The sequence below is a fragment of the Cherax quadricarinatus genome, chromosome 29 (assembly GCF_038502225.1).
Source record: "Cherax quadricarinatus isolate ZL_2023a chromosome 29, ASM3850222v1, whole genome shotgun sequence".
NCBI lineage: Eukaryota > Metazoa > Arthropoda > Malacostraca > Decapoda > Parastacidae > Cherax > Cherax quadricarinatus.
In genome coordinates this window covers 1,815,229-1,830,061 of record NC_091320.1, presented here as the reverse complement: position 1 = coordinate 1,830,061, position 14,833 = coordinate 1,815,229, and the positions used below count along the sequence as shown (strand labels likewise).

The 14,833-nt window shown below is 43.1% G+C and overlaps 1 protein-coding gene across 1 annotated transcript in view; it reads left to right on the top strand.

Moving 5' to 3' along the window:
- Window positions 1-4,972: 4,972 nt before the first annotated feature.
- LOC128690499 (uncharacterized) overlaps window positions 4,973-14,833 on the top strand; it is a 65,310-nt gene continuing 55,449 nt past the window's right edge. The window contains exon 1 of the mRNA XM_070089783.1: window positions 4,973-5,182. Within this exon, the coding sequence (XP_069945884.1) occupies window positions 5,176-5,182 (7 nt within the window). The 5' untranslated portion in view covers window positions 4,973-5,175. The remainder of the gene's footprint in view (window positions 5,183-14,833) is intronic.

Below are 14,833 nucleotides of genomic sequence, written 5' to 3'. Positions count from 1 at the left end.
GCACAGGCTTCCTCACTTCCCATGCATCCGATCCCCTCATGCACCAGGATATGTATACATAATCCACCATCACATATGCTAGCACCCATGCCACACCCTCTTCCACCCCCCCATCTAAACTCAGCGCCTGCAATACTGACACATCCCTCCCTCCCACCCTCTGCACCACCCTGCCCACCCATTTTCTGATATTCTCCAACCCCTCACAAAAATACATGATGTGGTAAGCCATTTCCTCTCCCCCACACAACCCACAATGCCCCTCCCCACCCAACCTCCGATCCCTCAGTACCTCACCAGATGGCAAGATACTGTGCAAAACCCGGAACATTACCTCCCGTACCTTGGGCTGTAACCTCAACCTGTTAAATCTTCTCCAGATGTTTGCCCAATCATAAATCGGGTATAACCCCTTCCCTGGGTGCACCACCTGTCTCCCTATCACCCTGTACAATGCCCCCACCTTTACCTTCCCAGGTTCCCAGGCCAATGCCAACACCCGCAAGACCGCCTCTCACTCACACAGGTCCACCCCCCTATACAATCCTCGCAACATCTCATGAACTTTCCCCAACCGTCCATCCCGAAAAACCCCATCCCGCAATACCTCATGCTTGATGTAAACACACTTAACCCTCCACCATAAATCCAAAAGGCCCATCCCCCCCTTTTGCACTGGCAACATGACCACCTCCCACCCTCCTTTGGGTGCTTTGAATTACCAGCAGCGTTAATGGGAACACTTATGCTATGAACCAAATCATACTGTACAAGATCACGTTGATAACAATCACCTTCTGCAGGTTAGTGAGATGATTCGGTCTTAGTGTTCCCAATCTCTTTACCACAAGTCCTCCAATCAAGCAGAATTATCCTCCCTTGCCCTAACTAAATTTGCCCTGTATATAATACCACATATCTTCAAAACCTCCACACAGGTTGTCACAGCCCAACAACCCTAGTCCACCCTCCGTTCCCACATCCCCAACCCTAAAATTGACGATTTCTCTCCCCTCAAGGAAGGTTCCTTGATGTTGGTGAGGGGCTCTTGATTTAGGGAATTGGATCTGTGCTCCAGTTCCCCAAATTAAGCCTGAATGCCTTCCACATCCCCCCCCCCAGGCGCTGTATAATCCTCCGGGTTTAGCGCTTCCCCCTTGATTGTAATAATAATGACGATTTCTCTACATTCACTACCATTCCCGAGGCACCTCCGTAAACCCTCACCACCACCTCCAGCACACCCAACCGCGTTCCCTCATCTGCCAAAAGCATCACGTCATCCACATACCCCACCAGACTTGGCCATGGCCACCCTTCCCCGCCCCTGTCCCCTCATATTCTTGTCTCCACCAACCTATTGAAAGGGTCTTGCATACATGCAAACAACAATTGCGAGAGTGGGCAGCCCTGTCGAAGGCCTCTCCCTAGTGCCACTGCTTTCCCCAAACACCTGATAACTTGCATATGTACACATGCTTGGTTATACAATGTTTTCACCCATCCCACTATTTCCTCCCCGAAGCCCTGAGACAGTAAAATGCGACCTAAAGCCTCCCTTTCCACAGTGTCATGTGCCCCCCTCCAGTCAAATGCTAACAACCCCCCCTCCCCCCACCAAAAGCAGTTACAAAATCCCAGAGGATACCGTGACCCATCACCATCGATCGGCCAGGCAAACCAAACTGGCTCGGGGAGACCAGCCTGTCAACCACACACTTTAGATGATTACCAAGCACCTTTGCAAAGAGCTTATAGTAAGTTCACATAAACGACAATTCACGATAATCCTTTAGGGTATGCTGATGTGACCCCTTTGGGTTTATCCTCTTCCCTTCACGTACGTAAAAATTTCTTATCCTAGTCTTTGCAATGCTATCCCACTATCCCACCACATCATCAACTACCCTCCCCTCCTCCCCAAGCTCCTCCCATAGCGCAGCAAAACCCGCCACTGTCTCCTCATCCCCGAGAACCTTCATATTTAATTTCCAGTAACTTGCCTGCCTTCTAGCTAACACTTCCCACCCCACGTCTGCTACAACTGCCCTATGATCAAAATAAGGTGCCTCTACTGTACAGATAGACTCTATACCAACATGCTGCATAACATATAGTCTGTCTAACCTTGCCCAATAACCCTCCCTCACATATGTATGATCCACCTCCCATGACCCCCCAGCAAACACATCTCGCAGTTGCACATCACAGAGAAGCTCCCCCAAAACAAGTGACAAAAAAACCCACCCCCCCTCGGTGCCACATCCGCTCTTCTAATAACGCAATTCCAATCCCCTCCCACTATTGCAAGAGAAGGTAACGATCATAAGAAATACACCAGCTCTTCCCTCACAAAAGCATTCTTAATGCACACTACGTTCTCTGCCGGTGCGTACAGGCACACAAAAACCACTTTCCCACCCCCCCACCAACCATCCACTCTTAAGATCCTGCCATCTACTCCCCCCCCTCACTCCTTAACAATACAAACGGGCTTGCCACACTGATCAAGATGGCTAACCCTCCTTTTAAGTGCTCCGGATGCGTCACAAAACTTTGATAGCCTTCCACCTCAAAATCCTTGCCAGCTTTCCAGTTATACTTCTGAATATATGCTACATCCACACAATATCTATGTAAGAACATGCTAAACCAATCATGCTTCATTCTCTCACACAAGCCATTAATGTTCAGCGTCATACACCAGAGGCCAGTTAATGCTTGTGTCCCCTATGGCCCACATCCCCCTTTACATGTGCACCAGGGCCCTTCTCGCTGCCCTTACCACGCTCACCACGCAGGACACCCTGGCCATCCTGCACCACCTGTCGCTGGTGCCTCCTCCCTCCTACACTGCTAGCCTCCACCGCCCACACCTTCCCCAGGCGTTGGGCCAGTGTTAAGACATCGTCAGAGTTGGATGTCGCTGCTGCCCATTTCCTGGTGACAACACTCTCCTCCATCGATGAACTGGGTTCCTCCTTGCGATGGTTCCTCCTCGCGATGCACCTCCACCACTAACAGCTGCGTGTCTTCCTTACCCAGCATCAGCCCATCCACACCGTGCTCAGCAACGCTCACAGCCGCCGCATGCCTAGCATCCACCTCTGACACAGGCTCCTGGTCACCCAATGGTCCTGCCACTGAGATCACAGGTGACTCAAACAATGACTGCATCATCGTCTTAACTGTCACAGTGAAAACCTCTGCACCCCCAGACACCTGCTGCTCCACCAGCCGTGCTGGCTGCTCCGGTATCAGTACATCCAGGATGGGCTTCACCACCGATGCCTCAACCATTTCGCTCCAAAGTTGACCACGCCCTCCTTCCTCTGCCTGGGCAGACTCAGGAACGTCCTGTCTCTTGCCAGTAGGCACTGCTGCAGCCGATCGCTCGGCCCAGCCCTGCCTGCTGCACTCAGCTGCAACATGATCATAATCTCCACATATCCTACAGGTTCTCCTCTGTCCAGCATACGTCACCATCACTTGAGTACTGAAGTCCTCCAAGACAACATATGAGGGTATGGGGTGACGGAGGGTCATTTTAATTGAGAAACTTCCCTCGGGGTAACCAGCACATGCACCCATCATCCATTTACCTTGTTGGGCAACATGTACAACTCCATACCTTTCAAAAGCTTGATGAATGCCGACCTCATTCGCCTGAAAAGGTACGTTCCATACCCTCACCCAGGTATACTGACGGGAAATGTCCACAAGTCTGACGCTCACTTCTGGGGTCACTTCCCTACTAAGATATTGGTAACGATCAACAAGACCCTCATACACCTGCACGTGGAGCAATTTTATGAATATCCTGAACGAGCCATTTAAAGCCATGCCGTACAGCTCCTTGTCATCAGTGCTGTAGGTGTCCCTGATAATCAGTGTGTGGTGGATCCACGCACTAATTCAATTCCAACAGTATTTACTCTGCGACATACGGCAAAGACCATGATGAGCACTAGGTTATTAGCTTGGCTGTCGACAGAGGATTGTGAGGAGCGTCCAGTCACCCCGGCAGCTAGGCGAGGAATGTGGGTTTGGCCTAGTATGGGCCATTGGGCAAACTGGAGTGTTCCTCCTTCCTTATGTTCTGATATTATAACTTAGACGTCAAATAAAAAAAGAAAACATTATATAGTGGACATTTTTAGCAAGTGTAACAAAGGAGTTTTGCGAGAACTTTTATCCAATAGGGATTTCAATATTTTCTGACATAAAATCATGGGATTAAGGGGTGTGTCAGTGTCCCTTTCTTCTAATAACATGTTCATTTTTCTACTATAATCTAACTGACTCACGAAATCGTAATGACACGATTGCAAACAAACCATACCCCGGCCGGGATTGAACCCGCGGTCATAATTACTATCACATTTGCTTTGTCTGCTTTCGTAAGGTGAAGTCCAGGATTTTTCCTTAATTCATGGTATAACTTAACAAATCTCTGAGGACAACTGGGTTTCATAGGTCTAAGCGAAGCACAGACCTGTGCAACTGCTACTACTACTACTACTACTACTACTACTACTACTACTGCCACTACTACTACTACATGCTACTATTACATACTACAACTACTTCAACTATTAATACTACTGTTGCCACTACTACTTCCTCTACCACTACTTCTAACATTACAATTCTTCCTCCTCTCGTTCACCCGGCACAACCCCCTCCCTTCCCACTCCTCTCGTATATGTACTGGGTCCCTTCACTTCGCGCTTCTGTCACTAGTTAATGATCCAAGTCGGATCAAAACGTTGTCATAAGTTTCATTTTCCTATGTGCAAGTTATTTGTGTACGTGGACTAGCTTCAAGAACCGGAAAGAAGTGACTGACAGTGGAAGTCAATAAACCATAAACACCTATTCTTGTTCACGAGAGGTTCAGACGCAGCTGTATCGCTTTTGAGTGAGGTAGACTATACTTTCAAGCATGCGATGGAAACATATGCAGACTGATAACTCACTGTCACACAATATCCACTTGCTGTCGAGACTCAAAACAGATAACATTACTGTTGCTGCTACTGCTGCTGCTGCTGCTGCTGCTGCTGCTGCTGCTGCTGCTGCTGCTGCTGCTAATGCTGCTCTCAAACTATGAATAATTTCAGATAAAGAGACAAGTTAACAAGGGTCAACATACGTTCTTCATCGTTTTTAAGAATGGACAGTAAGTACCACGAAACTCACATTCTATATAGAGGGAGAGAAAGACAGAGAGAGAATCACTAACCTAAATTCTTTTCAAAAGGCCTTGTAGCATTGCACTGTGCTATGAATCAACTTTTAGTGCAATCAGTGTGCAATCAGAAACTGAGATATGATGTATGCTCACTTGAATAGTTTTGGATTAACATGTATTCCTAAAACCAGAATGCATATGTTTATATGCACTAGGTACAGAGTTCATGATTAAGTTAAAAACCTAATTTTGTAGTGTAAAAATGAGAACACTCGACTACACCAATGATAATATGTACACTTATACAGAGAAACAGATCACAGTATAATGTTAACCAGCACGAGAGAATTTGGTGGTCTGAAGTGATCCAGACCACCAAGTCTCTGAAACATCAGAATGCCACAGCCTCTAGTTAACCACACAGGCACTGGGGTAATCCTAGAGGGCTATGGTTAATTCAACTAAGAGATGAAATACATAAGAACATAAGAAAGGAGGAACACTGCAGCAGGCCTGTTGGCCCATACTAGGCAGGTCCTTTACAATTCATCCCACTAACAAAACATTTGCCCAACCCAATTTTCAGTGCTACCCAAGAAATAAGCTCTGATGTGTAAGTCCCACTCAAATCCAACCCCTCCCACTCATGTACTTATCCAACCTAAATTTGAAACTACCCAAAGTCCTAGCCTTGATAACCCAACTAGGTAGACTGTTCCACTCATCAACTACCCTATTTCCAAACCAATACTTTCCTATGTCCTTTCTAAATCTAAACTTATCTAATTTAAATCCATTACTGCGGGTTCTCTCTTGGAGAGATATCCTCAAGACCTTGTTAATATCCCCTTTATTAATACCTATCTTCCACTTATACACTTCGATCAGGTCTCCCCTCATTCTTCGTCTAACAAGTGAATGTAACTTAAGAGTCTTCAATCTTTCTTCATAAGGAAGATTTCTAATGCTATGTATTAATTTAGTCATCCTACGCTGAATGTTTTCTAAGGAATTTATGTCCATTCTGTAGTATGGAGACCAGAATTGAGCTGCATAATCTAGGTGAGGCCTTACTAATGCTGTATAAAGCTGTAAGTAAAGTAAAAGGACACAAGTGCAACTAATGTGACATTTATTGTGGCAACGTTTCGCTCTCCAGGAGCTTTATCAAGCCATTACAAACAATACATGGACACAGAGGGTATATAAAGGCTCTGAGTGAGGTGCAATACTAGTGAGGTACCATTTCGATGTTCACTAGTGGTAGTAGTAGTAGTAGTAGTAGTAGTAGTAGTAGTAGTAGTAGTAGTAGTAGTAGTAGTAGTGGTAGTAGTAGTAGTAGTAGTAGTAACAAAAATAATACAATATGGTAGAGCAATTAATTCGTACATGAGTAAAAGGATATAAAAGCTATTACTTGGGTAACATAAAAATAGGTTGGACAAATATAGACTGGAAAGAGGCAGGTTTTTTTCAGTGTTCACTCTCTGTAATGTGCTTTGTGTAGTATAACAGGAGAGACTATGTGATGGCAGGGTTTACTGTTTTCAGGAGGATTCTTGCTAAGACTTCGGAGATGGTGAAGCTGCCGTTGTTTTGTTTAATTGTATTCGAAACAGCGATCAGTGCTGATTCAAGGCACTTGCGTCTGCGGAAATTAGTTTCTTTGATCACTAATTGGGCGTCTCTGAATTTCATGAGATGATTGGTGGAATTTCGGTGTTGTACACAGGCGTTGTTTAAGTTGTCGTTCCTACATGCGTAAATGTGTTGTTAGGTAAGACACATATGCAACAGTTAGACAACTTTATTCCGAAACGTTTCGCCTACACAGTAGGCTTCTTCAGTCGAATACAGAAAGTAGGCAGGAACAGATAGTTCCTGACTATGGAACTGAACTTCTCCAGGCCGAGGGACTGACAACCTCAAATTCTACGACTTTAAGGGTGATGGACTGATTACATCGTCTTCACATCTCTACTGTTCCTGCCTACTTTCTGTATTCGACTGAAGAAGCCTACTGTGTAGGCGAAACGTTTCGGAATAAAGTTGTCTAACTGTTGCATATGTGTCTTACCTAACAACCTGTCGGTATTGTATACCATTTTGATGTTCGTAAATGTGTTCATTGAGGCGGGTGTCGAGGTTTCTTGCTGTTTCACCTACGTAGATCTTGTCACAGCCTCCACAGGGTATAGTGTAAACTCCTGCATTGACTGGTTCGTGGTGCTTGGGTTTTGTCCTGGTTAGATCTTTTACTGAAGTGGTAGAAGCGATGGCGACTCTGGTGTTAGCTTGTGAAAGTACTTTTGAGACGTTTAGTGCAACCTGGCTGTTGGGAAGAATTATAACTTTGTTGGGAGCGGTGTTGATGCGTGGAGAATTGATGACCTGAAGAGCTCTTTTCTTGCAGTCTTTGATGAAAAAAGAAGGAAATTGTAACTCAGTGAATGTTTGGTGAATGTAAGTACATTCCTCGTCAAGAAACTCAGGACTACAAATTCGGTATGCTCTTAGGAAAAACCCGATGATGATGCCTCTTTTGGTCTTGGTATCTTGACTGGAATAGAAGTGTGTGAGATCATTTTTATTGGTAGGTTGTTGTCTACTTTGTGAATGAGGACGTCGAGGACAGGTAGCTTGTCATTGGACTCTTCTTCTAGTGTAAACTGAATCGCTGGTTCGACTGCGTTGAGCCTTGCCTGAAGATCCCGTACATCAAAACGTTTTGGAGTTATTACGAGGACATCGTCCAGTAACGTAACCAAGTGACGCTTGAAGGGATGATGTTGGCGAAGTGTTCGGACTCTAGGTGTTCCATGTATAAGTTGGCTAGGACGGCACTTATTGGGGGTATTTATATACCCTCTGTGTCCATGTATTGTTTGTAATGGCTTGATAAAGCTCCTGGAGAGCGAAACGTTGCCACAATAAATGTCACATTAGTTGCACTTGTGTCCTTTTACTTTACATATTGTCTCTGAGTGAGGTGCAATACTAGTGAGGTAGCATTTCGATGTTCACTAGTGGTAGTAGTAGTAGTAGTATTAGTAGTAGTAGTAGTAGTAGTAGTAGTAGTAGTAGTAGTAGTAGTAGTAGTAGTAGTAGTAGTAACAAAAATAATACAATATGGATGAGCAAATAATTCGTACATGAAATTCAGAGACGCCCAATTAGTGATCAAAGAAACTAATTTCCGCAGACGCAAGTGCCTTGAATCAGCACTGATCGCTGTTTCGAATACAATTAAACAAAACAACGGCAGCTTCACCATCTCCGAAGTCTTAGCAAGAATCCTCCTGAAAACAGTAAACCCTGCCATCACATAATCTCTCCTGTTAAACTACACAAAGCACATTACAGAGAGTGAACACTGAAAAAAACCTGCCTCTTTCCAGTCTATATTTGTCCAACCTATTTTTATGTTACCCAAGTAATAGCTTTTATATCCCTTTACTCATGTACGAATTAATTGCTCTACCATATTGTATTATTTTTGTTATTACTACTACTACTACTACTACTACTACTACTACTACTACTACTACTACTACTACTACTACTACTACTACTACTACTACTACTACTACTACTACCACTAGTGAACATCGAAATGGTACCTCACTAGTATTGCACCTCACTCAGAGCCTTTATATACCCTCTGTGTCCATGTATTGTTTGTAATGGCTTGATAAAGCTCCTGGAGAGCGAAACGTTGCCACAATAAATGTCACATTAGTTGCACTTGTGTCCTTTTACTTTACATATTGTCGGTAATTCTACCAACTTTATTACATGTATAAAGCTGCAGTATGACCTCTGGACTTCTGTTGCTTACACTTTTTGATATAAATCCCAATAATCTATTTGCCTTATTACATACGCTCAGGCATTCTGTCTTGGTTTAAGGTTGCTGTTCACCATAACCCCCAAGTCCTTTTCGCAATCTGTGTGGCTAAGTTCTACATCATTTAACTTATAAGTGCTAGGGTTATGGACACTCCCGAGCTTCAGAATCTTGCATTTATCTACAATGAACTGCATCTGCCACTTTTCTGACCAAGAATAGAGCTTGTTTAAATCCTCCTGAAGTTCCCTAACATCTACGTTTGAATCAATTATCCTACCTATCTTTGTGTCATCGGCGAATTTGCTCATATCACTAGTAATTCCCTCATCAAGATCATTGATATATATTATAAACAACAACGGGCCCAAGACTGATCCCTGTGGAACGCCACTTGTTACAGATCCCCACTCGGATTTAACCCCATTTATGGACACTCTCTTCTTCCTGTCAGTGAGCCATGACTTGATCCACGAGAGCACTTTTCCCCCAATGCCATGAGCTGCCACTTTCTTTAACAGTCTATTGCAGAACTCTATCAAAAGCCTTACTAAAATCTAAGTAAATAATATAAAATTCTTTTTCGTGGTCAACAGCCTCAAAAGCTTTACTGAAGAAAGTTAATAAATTAGTTAGACAAGACCGGCCTCTTGTGAATCCATGCTGAGTATCATTAATCAAGCTATGCTTATCGAGATGGCTTCTTATAATCTCAGCTATAATTGACTCTAGTAATTTGCCTACAATTGAGGTCAGGCTTATTGGGCGGTAATTTGACGGTAACGACTTGTCCCCTGTTTTAAAAATAGGAATTACATTAGCCATCTTCCACATATCAGACACTACACCTGTTTGAAGAGATAAATTAAAAATATTAGTTAATGGTTCACAGAGTACCATTTTGCATTCCTTAAGAACCCTTGAAAAAACCTCATCAGGACCCGGCGACTTATTTTGCTTCAGTCGGTCTATCTGCTTCACAACCATTTCACTAGTGACTGTGATGTTACATAATTTATCTTCTTCTAGCCCACTATAAAAATTAATTACTGGAATATTGTTAGTGTCTTCCTGTGTAAAACTGAGAGAAAATAATTATTTAAAATCGAGCACATTTCGTTCTCTTTGTCAGTAAGGTGCCCATAGTTATTTTTAAGGAGACCTATCTTATCTCTAACTTTTGTTCTATAGACCTGGAAAAAACTTTTTGGGTTAGTTTTAGAATCCCTAGCAACTTTAATTTCATAGTCCCTTTTAGCTTTTCTTATCCCCTTTCTAATGTCCCTCTTAATGTCAATATACTGATTCATAAGATGACCCCCACCTCTTTTGATACGCCTATAAATTCCTTTCTTATGCCCTAGTATATATTTGAGCCTATTATTCATCCATTTTGGGTCATTTCTATTTGATCTAATTTCTTTATATGGGATAAACGTTCTTTGAGCAGCATGTATAGTGTTCAGAAAACTGTCATATTGATAGCTCTCTTCGTTACCCCAGTCAACAGATGATAAGTGTTCTCTAAGCCCATCGTAATCTGCTAAGCGAAAATTTGGGACTGTTACTGAGTTATCGCTACTATCGTACTTCCATTTAATGCTAAATGTAATTGATTTGTGGTCGCTAGCACCCAGTTCCTCTGAAATTTCTAAATTATTAACAAGGGATTCATTGTTTGCCATAACTAAGTCAAGCAGGTTATTTCCCCTTGTAGGTTCTGTCACAAACTGCTTCAAAAAACAATCCTGAACTACTTCTAAGAAGTCGTATGATTCTAAATTCCCAGTCATGAAATTCCAATCAATATGACTAAAGTTAAAGTCTCCTAGAATTACTACATTATCGTGCCTTGTGGCCTTAACAATTTCCTCCCATAGTAGTCTCCCTTGGTCCCCATCTAAGTTTGGGGGACGGTATATCACTCCTAAAATCAGTTTTTCATGCCCCTCTGAAAATTCTATCCAAACAGACTCTGTATGTGTTACTTCAGACTTAATACCCGTTTTTATGCAACAGTTCAAGCGATCTCGGACATACAATGCCACCCCAACCCCCTTCCCGACACTTCTATCTACTTGGAACAATTTAAAACCCTGAATGTGACATTCAGCAGGCATGTCTTACTCACGTCTGCCAATGCTTCCTTGGTGCTCGTTGTGGCATTCCCGGTAGAACACTCACATTCGTCAGGTAGCACCGAGAATAAGTTGGAAGTTTCCACGGTAGTCTTGTGGTTTCTCGTTGTTTCTGCCTCTCCAACCGTTTTCTTGATCCTCAGCTTGGTTCCATGTTGCCCGGCCACTGACCAAGCTCCCCTCTTAACCTGGGGACTCACAACAGGAGGATTACTACGAATCCTCTTGTTCTCCGTTAATCGCCGTATCTCCAGCTTAGCAACTCTGGAGTAGAAAATGCTGCACAGAACATAGTTCTATTGTACTCAGTCCATTCTATACATGGAGAGACAACTGTTGTTATTAGTAGTAGTATTGTAATAAAGTTGGTAGAATTACCGACAATATGTAAAGTAAAAGGACACAAGTGCAACTAATGTGACATTTTATTGTGGCAACGTTTCGCTCTCCAGGAAATGTGTCAAGCAGTTACAAACAGTACATGGACACAGAGGGTATATATAGGCTCAGAGTGAGGTGCAATACTAGTGGTAGTAGTAGTAGTAGTGACATAAGTTGTAGTAGTAGTAGTAATACAATATGGTAGAGCAATTAACTTGCCATGTCCAAGAATCTGTATTGATAAAGCCACTGGATGGCGAAACGTCTACAATAAAGATAACCAGATGTTGAACATCAAAATGGTATACAATACCGACAGGTTGGTAGGTAAGACACATAGGCAACAGTTAGGCAGGTAAGACACATATGCAACAGTTAGGTATCTTTATTTCGAAACGTTTCGCCTACACAGTAGGCTTCTTCAGTCGAGTACAGAAAAGTTGATAGAAGCAGAAGAGACTTGAAGACGATGTAATCAGTCCATCACCCTTGAAGTTTTGAGGTGGTCAGTCCCTCAGTCTGGAGAAGAGCATTGTTTCATAGTCTGAAACAATATGGAGTTGAAGTGACAGGATGGAGCCTTATATAGCGCCAGGAGGTGAGACGTAGGTCACTAGTAGAAGTAAGAACGCAGATGTTGGGAGGTCAGGTTCCTCTCAAATCCAGCCGTTCTCACTAGTAGGGGTTGTCGAAGTTGATTGCAGGTCTGCACCAAGATACCCCTGTGTTGCAGTGTCTGACAGATTGAACATTAATATGGTATAAAATACCGACAGGTTGTTAGGCAAGACACATATGCAACAGTTAGGTATCTTTATTTCGAAACGTTTCGCCTACACAGTAGGCTTCTTCAGTCGAGTACAGAAAAGTTGATAGAAGCAGAAGAGACTTGAAGACGATGTAATCAGTCCATCACCCTTAAATTTTTGAGGTGGTCAGTCCCTCAGTCTGGAGAAGAGCATTGTTCCGTTGTCTGAAACAATATGGAGTTGAAGTGACAGGATGGAGCCTTATTTAGCGCCAGGAGGTGAGACGTAGGTCACTAGTAGAAGTAAGAACGCAGATGTTGGGAGGTCAGGTCCCTCTCAAATCCAGTCGTTCTCACTAGTAGAGGTTGTCGAAGTTGATTGCAGGTCTGTACCAAGATACCCTTGTGTTGCAGTGTCTGACAGACACTATGAAACAATGCTCTTCTCCAGACTGAGGGACTGACCACCTCAAAACTTTAAGGGTGATGGACTGATTACATCGTCTTCAAGTCTCTTCTGCTTCTATCAACTTTGCTGTACTCGACTGAAGAAGCCTACTACGTAGGCGAAATGTTTCGAAATAAAGATACCTAACTGTTGCATATGTGTCTTACCTAACAACCTGTCGGTATTTTATACCATTTTAATGTTCAACAGTTAGGCAACTTTATTCCGAAACGTTTCGCCTACACAGTAGGCTTCTTCAGTGAATACAGAAAGTAGGCAGGAACAGTAGAGATGCGAAGACGATGTAATCAGTCCATCACTCTTGAAGTCGTAGAATTTGAGGTTGTCAGTCCCTCAGCCTGGAGAAGTTCAGTTCCATAGTCAGGAACTATCTGAAGATCAAGGGACAGTGCGGAGACTTAAATACTGTCGGAAGGAGAGGTGCAGAGTAGTAGTAGTGAGAATGTAGCCACTGAAAGGTCAGTTGGTAGAAATATGCAATTGGTAGAAATATGCGTTTCGCCTACACAGTAGGCTTCTTCAGTCGAGTACAGAAAAGTTGATAGAAGCAGAAGAGACTTGAAGACGATGTAATCAGTCCATCACTCTTGAAGTTTTGAGGTGGTCAGTTCCTCAGTCTGGAGAAGAGTATTGTTCCATAGTCTGAAACAATATGGAGTTGAAGTGACAGGATGGAGCCTTATTTAGCGCCAGGAGGTGAGATGTAGGCCACTAGTAGAGGTAAGAATGTTGTCGTTGGAAGGTCAGGTCCCTCTCAAATCCAGCCATTCTCACTAGTAGAGGTTCTCGAAGTTGATTTCAGGTCTGTACCAAGATACCCTTGTGCTGCAGTGTCTGACAGAGTGAACATTAAAATGTTAAAATGGTATAAAATACCGACAGGTATTTTATACCATTTTATGGTATACATATGAGTCTTACCTAACAACCTGTCGGTATTTTATACCATTTTAATGTTCACTCTGTCAGACACTGCAACACAAGGGTATCTTGGTACAGACCTGAAATCAACTTCGACAACCTCTACTAGTGAGAATGGCTGGATTTGAGAGGGAGCTGACCTCCCAACGTCCACGTTCTTACCTCTACTAGTGACCTACGTCTCACCTCCTGGCGGTATATAAGGCTCCATCCTATCACTTCAACTCCATATTGTTTCGGACTATGGAACAATACTCTTATCCAGACTGAGGGACTGACCACCTCAAAACTTCAAGGGTGATGGACTGATTACATCGTCTTCAAGTCTCTTTTGCTTCTATCAACTTTTCTGTACTCGACTGAAGAAGCCTACTGTGTAGGCGAAACGTTTCGAAATACAGATACCTAACTGTTGCATATGTGTCTTACCTAACAACCTGTCGGTATTTTATACCATTTTAATGTTCACTCTGGTTGAAATTGTTGGTTATAGAGATAAGCGATGATTCCAGGATTCTTCGGTATTGAGTGTTGTCTTCTGTGGCGATAAGTCTTGAGTTTCTGTAGTTAATTAAATGGTTGTGTGAATTGCGATGTTGTACACAGGCATTCCTTGTATCGTCAGTCCCGCTTGCGTATTGGTGTTCTGAAATACGTTGTTAAATTAGACACATGTGCAACTCTTGGGTATCTTTATTGAGGAAACGTTTCGCCACACAGTGACTTCATCAGTCCATACAAAGGATAAACTTGAAGAACAAGAGGAGAATGAGGTAATCAGTCCCTTAACCTTGAGTCGATGTGGTCAGTCCATCAATCTTGAATAGAATACAGCATATGAGCAGAGAAGTCGCTTAAATACCATAGGCAGGAGAGATGCAGCAGACGTAGGTGGTGTCACACCTAATATCACACCTAAAATCAATATATATTACACCTAAAATCAATTTTTCATGTCCCTCTGAAAATTCTATCCAAACAGGCTCTGTGTGTGTTACTTCAGACTTAATACCCGTTTTTATGCAACAGTTTAAGCGATCTCGGACATACAGTGCCACCCCAACCCCCTTCCCGATACCTCTGTCTACTTGGAACAATTTAAATCCCTGAATGTGACATTCAGCAGGCATGTCCC